We start from the raw sequence: 12,208 nt of genomic DNA, 5'->3' as shown, positions 1-12,208 counted from the left end.
GACTGACTTCCCCCTACCTCCTCTCTTCATGCAGTCATAAAGTTCAATTTCTAGCCTACAAAATTTTTTAAGAAATTGAGGGATAAGGGGCTGGGAAGGTGGCTCAGTGGTAGAGCGCTTGCCTTGCAATGCATGAGGCCCTGGGTTCGATTCCTCAGCACCACATATGCAAAAAAAAAAAAAAAAAAAGAAGAAATTGAGGGATGGGCTGCAGTTGGGAGGGATGACATTGATCAAGATGCACTGTATTCATACAGTGCTTTGTTGAATGGCAATTTCTTTGTACAAGTACTTAAAGCAATTTTAAAAAAAAACCTGAGCATTCAGGATAAAAGCAAGGTTGAAGCTAGGTCACTGAAGCTCCTGTGCTAATTTTATGTCACTGTAGCGAATATGTGAGATAATCAGCTTCTAAAGAAGAGGTTGGTTTTGACAAGCTTTAGTTTCAGTCCCTTCTTTAGTAGTTTGCCCCTTTCACCAAAGTCTTTGGACTGTGGTAAGGAAACATCATGGCAGCAACATAGAAGGAAGCACATTGTAGAGGCAGCACACTGCTGAAGGTAAGAGAAGAGGTGTGGATTCCCGCAGAACCATTTGAAATGGGCCTCCCAGAATCATGCCCAGCAAAGGTCTCAGCTGAGCTTTCTCAGGGTTTGCCTGTCTGTCAGAACTTGTCTCCTATTCCAGATGATCTCGTGACTGAAGGCTCACACATGCTCCCATATTCCAGTATTGGTGTCCCTTCTTTTATATAACTTTGTTTGAGGGAGAGATAGGATTGCCTCATTCCTTCATCTGTATGTTCTATATATCCATTGGCCAGGTTTATTCTGAGATGGATTTGGTATACCCTTGTGTTCACGTGCTCTTGATTTAATTTGACATGTGTATAGGTGATAATCTTTTATTTGCACAGCTAAGTTATCAGTGTGTTTCTTTGTGTTTCTTTGCACAAACAAGATATGGAGCCATTCGGCCTCCACATTTGTGCTCGAAATGTCACCAATTGATGTTTTTAGAAGAAATAGATTTAACTTAGGGTAAGGTACAGCCTGCAAGCTGCTGTTCTGTACACTAACTTTGGAGCAAGGAAAAGCCTGACCTCCATAACCACCCTTCTTCTTTCTATTTTGAGTGTTAATTCCTTTTAACATTCCACACCAAAAATTAGATTATCAATATTTACTTTTCTGTGTCTAGATTAGTTCACTTATTACAAAATACCCTTGATAATGTTCCATGTCCTTACAAATGGTAGGAGTTTCATCTCGTGTAAGACTGAATGATACTGTATTCTGTGTGGCTACCATACTGTCTTTATCCATTCTTCTATGGACCACTTACTCAAGGCATATCAATATTCCAATAGAGTCTGTAGGATGGGAAACTGTATTGCGGCCACCTGTGGAAAATGCAATCTGGAAGACCTACCAGTAGCATTGTGTGGGCTCTGGGATGTCAGGATGAATAAGAAAACCATGGTTCCCATTGAAAAGAGGAAGGGAAGGTGAACGTCGTCATAAAATTTAATCCATATCCTACAAAATGAAGAAAATAGAGGGAAGGGATGAGGTTGGGCAAAGGTAAAAATGGATAAAATGGGTGACATTGATCAAGGTGCATCATAATCATAAACTGTTTCATTTAATAGCAATTTGTCTAACTACTTAAAATATATTTTGAAAAATCATAGTTCCTCCTTTATGTCAGTTCTTAAGGAAGAAATGAAATGTATGTGTAAGTTAAGAATTATTTCTCTGTTCACAAAGGATGGAAAAGTGGTATAATTATATAGGATGTTATAAGAAGAACTAATTAAAGAAGCAGTAATTTTAGCAGATAACTAAATTGGAAGCAATTGATCACATGAAGAATTATGAGCAATGTCTTCTAGAGGAGGACCAGGCTAGGACAAAGCCTTGAGGTGAAAAAAAAAGTATTGGCTTACTTGAGAATGAAGAGGAACACCAGAGTGACTGATGGTCATGGATTTGGAGGAAGAGTAATAAAAGCTGTCAAATCATGCCACGAATATAGAAATAGGGATCCTTGGAGACCATAATAAAAGTGTTGGATTATTTTAAATGGAATGTAAGGTCATTTGAACTTTTACAACAAGGGAGCCACATGATTTGCCTAAAAGATAATTCTGACTGTAGTGTGGAGAGTTTATTGAGGAAAAGAAGGCAAACTATAGCTGTCAGAGCAGTAGGTTCAAAGGACTTGATTTAGGGTAAAATAGTACAAAGTGAGAAGAACCTACTGAATATTTCAGATTTGGAGCTGAATGAGTTTGTAACTCATTTTTATATAAAATGATCCATTTTATGGCAATGTGGATTCCTCTGGGAACATTATATTCTAAGTCCCTAAAGTATTGGATCCATTTGTTCATTTTTGTTTTCCAAAGCTTAGTGGATTGTTAATACTTCACATATATTTAATTAAGTGATTGCTTTTTCGTTCTTGGACACTTTCCTACATCATTCATTTATAATTGTGGACTTAATATATATGACCTAGGACTGATGTACTTGAGTCATGAAACATTAATTTAGTTGTAATTAACATTTTCTGCAAGGTAGAAATGCACTTCTAGAAAAGCTAACATTGAAGCAAATAAGACAAATGGATTCCAGAAATATTGTTAGCAGAGTCCCTAACCTGATACCATTAGAGTTTTAGTTCATCATCAAGTTTATCAAAATTACTGTTGTGTGTGTGTTTGTGTGTGTACCAGCATTTGCTGAATAGAGTGGTATCTGACAAGTTTTCAAGTGCTGAAAGAACTTTGTCCTAGTAATGTGAGAAAAGCTGAAATAGGGTTGTAAATGAGCCACTTAAATATTGATGAATATCTATAAAAGAAAATGACCTTCAAATTGAAATAGTAAGGCAAACTGTTTTGTCTTGCAAGAACGCAATAGCAAGTTTGGTGTTTGTTGGACCACACTTGATTTATGATTAAACCTTGTTCTTCCTACATAAGAAAATTGTTTCTGACTTCTTCATATTTGTGTAGAAATCAAATCTTTGTTTGAAAAAGATTATGTATAAACACCCACTCTTTTTTTATATTTTATTTTATTTTATTTGAGAACATACTGTACAGAGGGGCTACAATTACATGGGCAGGATAATGCATACATTTCTTACCAAGCATTGCAGCCTCCTCCTTTGTTTACCCTTCACCTCCCTTCCCAGCCTCCCCCTCCCCCCCACCCAATCATACCCCCCCTCCCCCCCCCCACACCGACATTGTAAAGCTGGTTTTGACATGACATTTTGTACTTCTCATTGTTGCAACAGGTCTACCTGAATCCTTAAACGACTTGTTTGTCCCCATCTCCACATGTTATACTGACATCAAATATAGTGAAAGCGGGGGTTACACTGTGGGGGAGGGACATACAAAGCAACAAAGAAATAATCTTATAAATTCGTTAGAAACACATGCATGAAAGAAACAAAAACATTAAAATACATATTTAAGGGTTCGTTTTCCTAACATCACATTATCTGACCTTTTCCGCTTGACTCATACCTATACTAGATATTGCAAATAAGGGAAACCATGGGACCTATGTTTCTTTGGGCCTGGCTTACTTCACTTAATATAATTTTTTCCAAGCCTTTCCATTTCCTAACAAATGGGGAAATGTCATTCTTTCTGATGGAGGCATAGAATTCCATTGTGTCTATATACCACATTTTCTTGATCCATTCATCTACTGAGGGGCATCTGGGTTGGTTCCATATCTTAGCCATGGTAAATAATGCTGCAATAAACATAGTTGTGCTGGTAGCTTTAGTGTGGTCTTGTTTGTAAACATTAGGGTAAATGCCCAAAAGTGGGATTGCTGGGTCATAGGGGAGTTCTATGTGAAGTCTTTTGAGGAACCTCCATACTGCTTTCCAAAGTGGTTGAACAAGTTTACATTCCCACCAACAATGAAGTAAGGTTCCTTTCTGTCCACATCCCCTCCAGCATCTGTTGTTGTTGGAGTTCTTGATTTTTGCTGTTCTAACTGGAGTGAGGTGATATCTCAATGTTGTTTTGATTTGCATTTCTTTTATGGCTAGGGATGTTGAACATCTCTTCATGAAACACCCACTCTTGTTTGCTTGTATCTTTTAGGGATTTGGGAAGACTAGCTGAGAATTCATTTAAGGATATTACAATAAGAAAAAGAAAAGGAGTCTGACTTTGAGATGGTTAGGAAACTGAATGAGCCCAGAAATGTTGGCATTGTGCTACCTTGTTAGGAATGTGTTGGAATGTGTGAATTAGTCATATTGGTCTTTTTTTTTTGTCATAAACCAAAGTTCAACAAAAGAGTCTCAGTGAGCACAGCTTAGAATACTATTTCTCAAGGAGTGATCTCTACTTCCAAAGCACCAGGTGCATCTGAGAAATTGATAGAAATGCAAAAGCTAGAGTCTTTCCCCAACCTAATGTGGTAGTGGACTTCTACAGTCACATGTCTATTAGTCAGGAGGCATGGGAAAGAAATTTACCCAAGGAAGATCTATGTGGAATCTGAAAAATTAAAAATGGAAAGAATTTTTACAAGACAGCAGAAATAATCTCTACAGCCTCTATAACCCTTGAGACAAGGTTAGTCTTTTGAAATTCAACACTTTCAATGTGTATATATACACAATGGAATTCTATGCCTCCATCAGAAAGAATGACATTGCCCCATTTGTTAGGAAATGGAAAGACTTGGAAAAAATTATATTAAGTGAAGTAAGCCAGGCCCAAACAAGCATAGGTCCCATGATTTCCCTTATTTGCAATAACTAGTATATGTCTGTGTCAAGCAGAAAAGATCAGATAAGTTGATGTTAGGGAAATGAACCCTAAGATATGTATTCAAATGTTTTTTTTCTTTATTGCGATTGTTTCTAACACATTTATAAGATTATTTCTTTGTTGCTTTGTATGTCCCTCCCCCACAGTATAACCCCTGCTTTCACTGAATTTGATGTCGGTATAATTTGTGGAGGGGAAGGGAAAAAACAAATTGTTTAAATAGGGATACAGGTGGACCCATTGCAACAATGAGATGTACAAGTCATTATGTTGAAAATGAACTCTACAACTTTGGTTGGGGGAGGAAGATGGGGAGGCTGGGGGAGGATGAGAAGGGATGGGAAGGGGAAACAAAGGAGGAGGCTACAATGCTTGATAAGAAATGTACTCATCTTGCCCATGTAATTGTAACCCCTCTGTACAGTACTTTCACAATTTAAAAAAATTAAACACTTTCAGAAGTGACTTCCATAGAGGCCCTCTGGTCTCCAAACAGATGGACACTCAGACCCTGGCTTTGCTCAGTTCTTTCTCTTCTTTCTCTTTGTTGTCGGCCTGGCATTGACAATGTGTAGGTCCTGCTATTGTCATGCACCAGGGAGCTTAACTGTGTGTTTCCAGAATGAAGTTATCAGAGAACCAACATTGTTCATTAGAGAAGGTTAATGTCAGCCATACCTATAATGCAAGTAAAATAAAACTAATGTTTAGATTTGTGATTTTCATTAGTTTAACTGTCTCTCTCTGAGTGTCTAGTTTTAATAATTAACCTCAAAGCTATCTTTTAATTCATCAGCATAAGAAAATTGAATGTCTCATTTGTCCTTTTCTATTTGTATTAATTCTTGTATCTGAATATTTATATTTTACAGATATTCTTTTTATATAAGAAGCATACAAATATCATAAGCATACCATTACCTGTGCCTCATGAAGAACTGAGATAAACATTTATATATATATATATATATATATATATATATATATATATATGCATTTAGACTAAAAATCCCCTTTGGGGGCCTTTTGTTCCATAGGTCAGAGTCCATTTTTGAAGGAAAACTATTGAGCCACTCTCATAAAGATGAATTTACTCCAACTGTATGTGTCATGATACTAGCATTGGGAAAGATTTAGTAGAAGTGAAAGAAATGTTCCTTAATTGTGTCTCTGCTCCCTGTGAATATGAAGACATGCTAATTGATCTGAATTCAATGTATGTCTTTAGGCTGTGGAATGAAGCCAAGCTCATCTTTCTCTAGGACCTCAAGTGTCTGCTCCATGGAAATTCTGTGTCCTGCAAAATAACAAAGCTGCTTATTATCAGCTCAGTCAAAGATAGGATAATTAACTGTTGAATCTTCTTTATTCTGTTTCTCTTTTCCTGGGAGATGTTCTCTCTAATGAATCACTAAAGTAACACCATTACACTCCTAAGATGAAGGTCCAAAATGGTATAGAGGAAAGAATGAAAAGTCTAATGTTTTTCTAATACTTTCTGCAGGTTATTCAGAATTCACGGGGAAATACTTCACCAGTGTGGGTTCAGGAGCAATTGAAAATGAGAGGATACAGAGTCTGCATTTATTTTGCCTCTGCCATTTATTTTCTCATGCATTTTCATCAATGTATATTTGCTTTTCTTAGCTGTCATTATTTATCCTGTAATGTATGCATTGTGCATACTTTTCTCTTACAGCTAATTGTAAGCATCTATCTCGTGGAATATGTACTCTGAAAGTGCCATCCAAAATAGCCTTGTTATTTTCTGTACAACATTTTAATCATTATGATCTTATGTGATCTCACCTCCACTGAGATAGACTTTCTGAGAAAACGTACAATTGCAGTGTGTTGGTGAAAATTCAAGTTGAATAAATTACTGTAATATTCAGAATATAAGCAAGGGGGAAAGCAGTGTTTTAAAATCCCTCCCTTACATACAGAATATTCTACACATTTCCCCTTCTATGGCACACTGTGTTATTACTCATGCTTACATGCAAGCATAAAGAACAGGTCAGTGTTTCTTAGCGCACAGAGTACTTTCTGAATAATTTTTTGTGAAGTCATAAATTCAATGCCATCACAGAATTATACCATGGACCATTAGAACAACTTAGCACAATTATGTCAATTTATTCCAAATAACTATAGACTGCACACAGTTAAGTGATATAATTAACCTCTTACTGTAAAAGGAAAGCCCAATAAAAAAATAAGTATGCAAGTATAATGTAAAGCTGATCAAAAAAGTTAAAATGCCACTGTGATTTAAATTGCACAGTTCTCAAAGCAAACTGGAATATATTTCTGAATGCAAATCTTATAAATCTTTATTTAATGTTTTGTGCCAAGACTAGAGTCACACTCATTGCTATCTGCATTTTCAGCCATATCCATTTGCAGAAAGACTTGTTCCCAGAAAGCTTAGAAAGCAATTTCATTTATAGTGAAGTGGTATAAAATTTTCACTTTGAATCTCTGTAGGGAAGCCTGGGTTATTGAAGGTTTTCTGTTGAGAAACAATTACTCCATCCATTTACTGAATATTGTTTATTTTTATGTTGTGTGAAAGGCCCTGTGGGCTTCTTAGAACTTACTGGAAGAAGCAATTTAGGGAGAAAATATCCAATTAGCTCAAAATCTCAGGATCCACACAGAGTTTGTGTTCTTTGGGAGTCAATATGTTTGTTTTGGAGTCCTTCTGTGATTCATAAGGTGTTAGTCTTGCCTCTTTCCAAGATGATCATGAAGATATGTTTGCTTGATTAAAGTTACTAAACATAATGCAGCAAAAAATTATTGTATTTATTATTTGTAATTTTACTTTATTTATTTTGGAGGGGGGTCCGGTCATGGACACGAACTCTGGGACTGGGTGCTGTCCCTCAGCTCTTCAGCTCAAGGCTAGTGCTCTACCACTTGAGCCAAAGCACCACTTCTGGCTTTTTTTCTGCTTATGTGGTGCTGAGGAATCGAACCCAGAGCCTCATGCATGCAAGGCAAGTGCTCTACCAGTGAGCCACCTTCCCAGCCCCTACTTTATTTTTTGTAATGATGGGTATCAAAGCCAGTGCTTCCTATGTGGTAGGCAAGTGCAAAACATTTCTTATATTTCTGATATTCAAAATATGTTGATAGTTGTAACTGACAACGTTCTAATTCATAGCATGAGAAAGTAATGAGAATTAGTCATTTCTGCCTTGTAATAAAAAATCAGAAGCTCTCAATTTAAGTTCAGTATTTGTCCAGTCAACATGAGGCATTTTTACTTTGTTTTAAAGTTTACTGCCCTCACATGTGATAGGTGAAAGTGACCCAGAGCTTCTAAACCTGTCTCTACCCTATAACTCAGAGCAGCTAAGTTTGCCTCTTCATTTGAATGCGTTCATGAGGTTCTCAGGTCTCTTGCCAGTTTTCTACCTTTCCATATTAAAAATCTCCATTAAGCCTGAATTTTCTTTTGAATAATAATAGATACAATTTATTGAGTAGTACCCTGGGTCAAATATTACTTTCTTAGTTGTCAGAGCTATAAAATTTTACTGATAGGATTATCGGTCAGTGTGGGTGGGGAACAATGCTGTTGATTGTACCCTTTCTCCCTCTGATACTTCTCTACTATCTTCTCCACCCTTAAGTCAACATCCATCCTTCCTTTAACCATAGTATTTCACTATTGATTTCTTCCTTAATGGTACGTATTTTTGAGAAGTCACTCCTAAACTCAGTCTTCTATGGTTTCATCTTTTATGTTATATATATTTCATAGAGGTGATGGATAAGGCAATATAATGTACATAAATGATATATATTATCCATAAATTATATATGTATATGAGTATATTTGGGTATGTGTATGAGAGAGAAAGAAAGTGTGTGTGAGAGCAAAGGCATGTGAGTGAAAGGGAGAGTTGGGGGGGGGGTTCCCCTTCACACAGTAATGATGAAGCCTTAGCACACAGACTTTCTTGAAGATAGTATGATGTTCCAGAGAGTAGACTAATCAATTCCTGTTCAGATGGAGAAAGGAAGGTAGAATCACATGATTGATATTTCTTCTTCAATGTTTTCCTTCATGTTTCTCAGAAATTCTCATCTCCAAAGTTTCTTTCCATTTTTTTTTTCTGCTCTGTAGGGGTTCATTTATTTCATGCTCATTAAGAAAAGTTTAAAAAGTGCTTTTTTCTTTTTTTGAAAAGTCCTTTGATTTTTCTCTTCAAAGCACTGTTGTATTTTTATACCTCCTTAAAAATACAGTCAAGAGTTTATAAGGAAAATCAGATAAAACATATTTTTCTTGAATGGTTACTAGGAAACGGGGGATTTTTAAGCTTTCCAAATTGAAATGCAGTATTCTTTTTCCTTGATCAGCTTTCTAGACTTTTGTTCCCAGGCACTTGTTTTAAACAATGACATAGTTAAGAAAACTATCACACATGTAGCAAACTTCTATGGACAAGTACTTTCAGGAACCTAATCCATTCCCTGTGTACTAGTGCTAATTTTGTCCTGCCTTCCTCTTTCAAAAAATACAGCAAGGATACAAACATAGGGAACCAGGCTAGAAAAGGAATGTATACAGTATGTAATTTAATAGCCACACCTTGTATTCTTTTACACATACTTTGTATTCTTTTACACATACTTTGTGACATTTTTGTCACATATCTAAAACCTGCAACCAAAGTCCTAATAGAGACCAAGTTGAGATTTTCTTATCTGGTCTAATGACCTCATCATCTACTAAGTAATTTAAAAAGTGGAGATATTTATTGACTATGATTTATCTGGTAGCATCCTGACACTGGACTGCAATTGTTTTTTAAAAGTTTATCGCTCATTTACATCGATACTGCATGCATGCATTAAGATGTAAATCATAAAAGATAAAATACATCTCAAATGTTAAGTGCATGGTATGAATAGCAATGAATATCATAATTTAGAGAAAGGGAGTATGATTAAAAGTACCCAACTTAGACTAAAAATGTACAGTGAACAGTCTATTAAAAAGTTAATCTTATTCTTCTTTCAGAGTGCAAATGATACCTCTTCTAAGAGGTAAATTTTCTGAAATAATCCATTCTGGAAACCCATCATGAAATAATTAGTCCCAACCAAATTACCCCTGTCTCTGTCCTTCCCTGTACTTCTCAGGACTGTGAAAGTTTTCATATGCACTCATGTAGTGATGTATTGTGTGTGGCCCTGACAAGAAAAAGTATCATTCCTACCAAGATGGAGGCTTTCTCTTGCTCATACTGTAAGCAAGGAACTCCTACTGTCTGTTACTTGTGAGCCATTCATATTTTCCTAATTAAATAGTTATATACTTAAGGCTTAATTTCTTTAACTTTATGTTCACAGGTCCTATAGGAATGACTATTGAGTTCTTCACATTCTTATAGGTCATTAGGAAATACACATTTTTTAATTACAAAACTTAATATTTTTGAGTCAACTGTGTCTTTCCTTGATCATAATGTAAGCCAAGTAGGCTTCTAATTTCTCATATATCATTTTGAAGTTAAAGAAAATAATAGCATGTCTACTTTTTTTCTACATACTTTTTTTTTTTGTCTGTTGTAGGGCTTGAACTCAGGGTTTGGGAGCTGTTCCTGAGCCTCTTTATGCTCAAGGCTAGTGTTCTACCATTTGAGCCACAGCAACACTTCCTGTTTTTGAGTGGTTAATTGGAGATAAGAGTTTCATGGGAACTTTTGTGTCAGGGCTGGCTTCAAAGCAGGATCCTTAGATCTCAGCCTCTTGAGTAGCTAAGATTACAGGCATGAGCTACTGGCACCTGGCTTTCTCCATAAGTAAGACTAAGCTATGAGTAATCTATTACAATATATATTTTTAGAAAACAGTACATGGCCCTTAACTGTAATCCTAAATACTCAGGAGGCTGTGATCTGAAGATTGTAGTTCAAAGCCAGCCCGTGCCAGACTCTTATCTCCAGTTAACCACCAGAAAACCAGAAGTGGTGCTGTGGCTCAAGTGGTAGAGTGCTGGCCTTGAGCTGAAGAGCTCAGGGACAGTGCCCAGGGCCAGAGTTCAAGCCCATAACCAACCAAAAAAACCCCAAAAACACAAAAAACAGAAAGAAAACACTTCACACACATTTGATAAAGACATTACCATAATTAACTATAAAGTTAAGTAATGCTGTTATGAAAAGCTGCATACTAATACCAAGCAAAGTTCTAATTGTTAGAATATCTTTTTTCACTCAACTCTGATTGTGCTGTTGTGTGAATTTCTTTTTATTCCAGAAACACTAAGGAATAATGCATTAAACCTTCCTTTCTTGGCTTAAGACAACAACTCTGTAAAAAAGAAAATCATTAAGCTTGGACAAGGTAACAATTGCACATGTATTGATCTAATTTCTATATACTTTAGGATTTCTTTGCTAAGTGATGGAGGACTCCGAATAGCCAATGTGACCAAGGCCGATGCTGGAGCCTATACTTGCACTGCCGAAAACCAGTTTGGAAGAGCAAATGGCACAACCCGCTTGGTTGTTACAGGTCAGTGCACCTCCTAAAAATGGATTTTTTAGTATGGTTAAAGAAACTGACTGTGTTACTTTTTACAATATGCATTGCACTGTGATTATAAAACAACTGTTTGCACTCACATTTTTAACAGTGGATTGTCAAGTGGCAATATTTACTATTTCTTCAGAATAGCAGATTGGATCGTGGGGGAGGAACCCATTCATGTCTGTGTTGGGATGATGGGCAATAAAAATTCCAAGGAGCCTATGCGGAAGATCTTTTGTTTTCTTCTGTTCTCTGCATTAGATTTTTCAGGCACACTTTCTCTTATTCATTTATAATTATTAAAGTTTATGAAGTAATCTTTTACATCAGTGAAATCTACTTAAGCTTGTGAAAGTATTTACTGGTGACTGAGTTTAGGGCCTTTAGCTCTTTCATTCAAGGCTAATACTTTACCATTTGAGCCATAGTTCCCCTTCTGGCTATTTTTCTTGTTAATAGATATATAAGTTTAACAGATATGTCTGCCCTGACTGGCTTTGAATGGCCTTTTTCAGCTCCCAATCCCTTGAGTAACTAGGATACAAGCATGAGGCACCAGCCCCTGGCATTGCCCCTCTATATTGTAAAGAAATAAAATTGAGTTGAAATTGATTTTTGTCAGTGTTATAACTCTCTGTGTAAGGTTGTCTTAATTTCTAAACATAAATATTACATAAGCTCAGATATCTTAATTCCTTTCACAAAGATTTGTGAAAACAATAAAATACTGCTCTGCATTAAGATGTCTATTTTCATCTTATGGATGTTTATGACTCAGATGTGTATGTATATCTCTGCATAAACAAACTATAATTCTGCTATACATACTTGTTGCAA

At 36.2% G+C, this 12,208-nt stretch overlaps 1 protein-coding gene across 3 annotated transcripts in view; it reads left to right on the top strand.

The window, feature by feature from the left end:
• Cntn3 (contactin 3) overlaps window positions 1-12,208 on the top strand; it is a 298,626-nt gene that overhangs the window by 225,712 nt on the left and 60,706 nt on the right. For all 3 annotated transcript variants that reach the window (XM_070018977.1, XM_070018976.1, XM_070018975.1), the window contains one exon: window positions 11,229-11,356. In XM_070018977.1, the coding sequence (XP_069875078.1) occupies window positions 11,229-11,356 (128 nt within the window). The remainder of the gene's footprint in view (window positions 1-11,228; window positions 11,357-12,208) is intronic.

The sequence above is a fragment of the Dipodomys merriami genome, unplaced genomic scaffold (assembly GCF_024711535.1).
Source record: "Dipodomys merriami isolate MVZ:Mamm:240054 unplaced genomic scaffold, mDipMer1.0.p SCAF_13, whole genome shotgun sequence".
Lineage (NCBI taxonomy): Eukaryota > Metazoa > Chordata > Mammalia > Rodentia > Heteromyidae > Dipodomys > Dipodomys merriami.
Note: the sequence above shows the minus strand (reverse complement) of the source record. Positions and strands in the feature narration are given on the sequence as shown.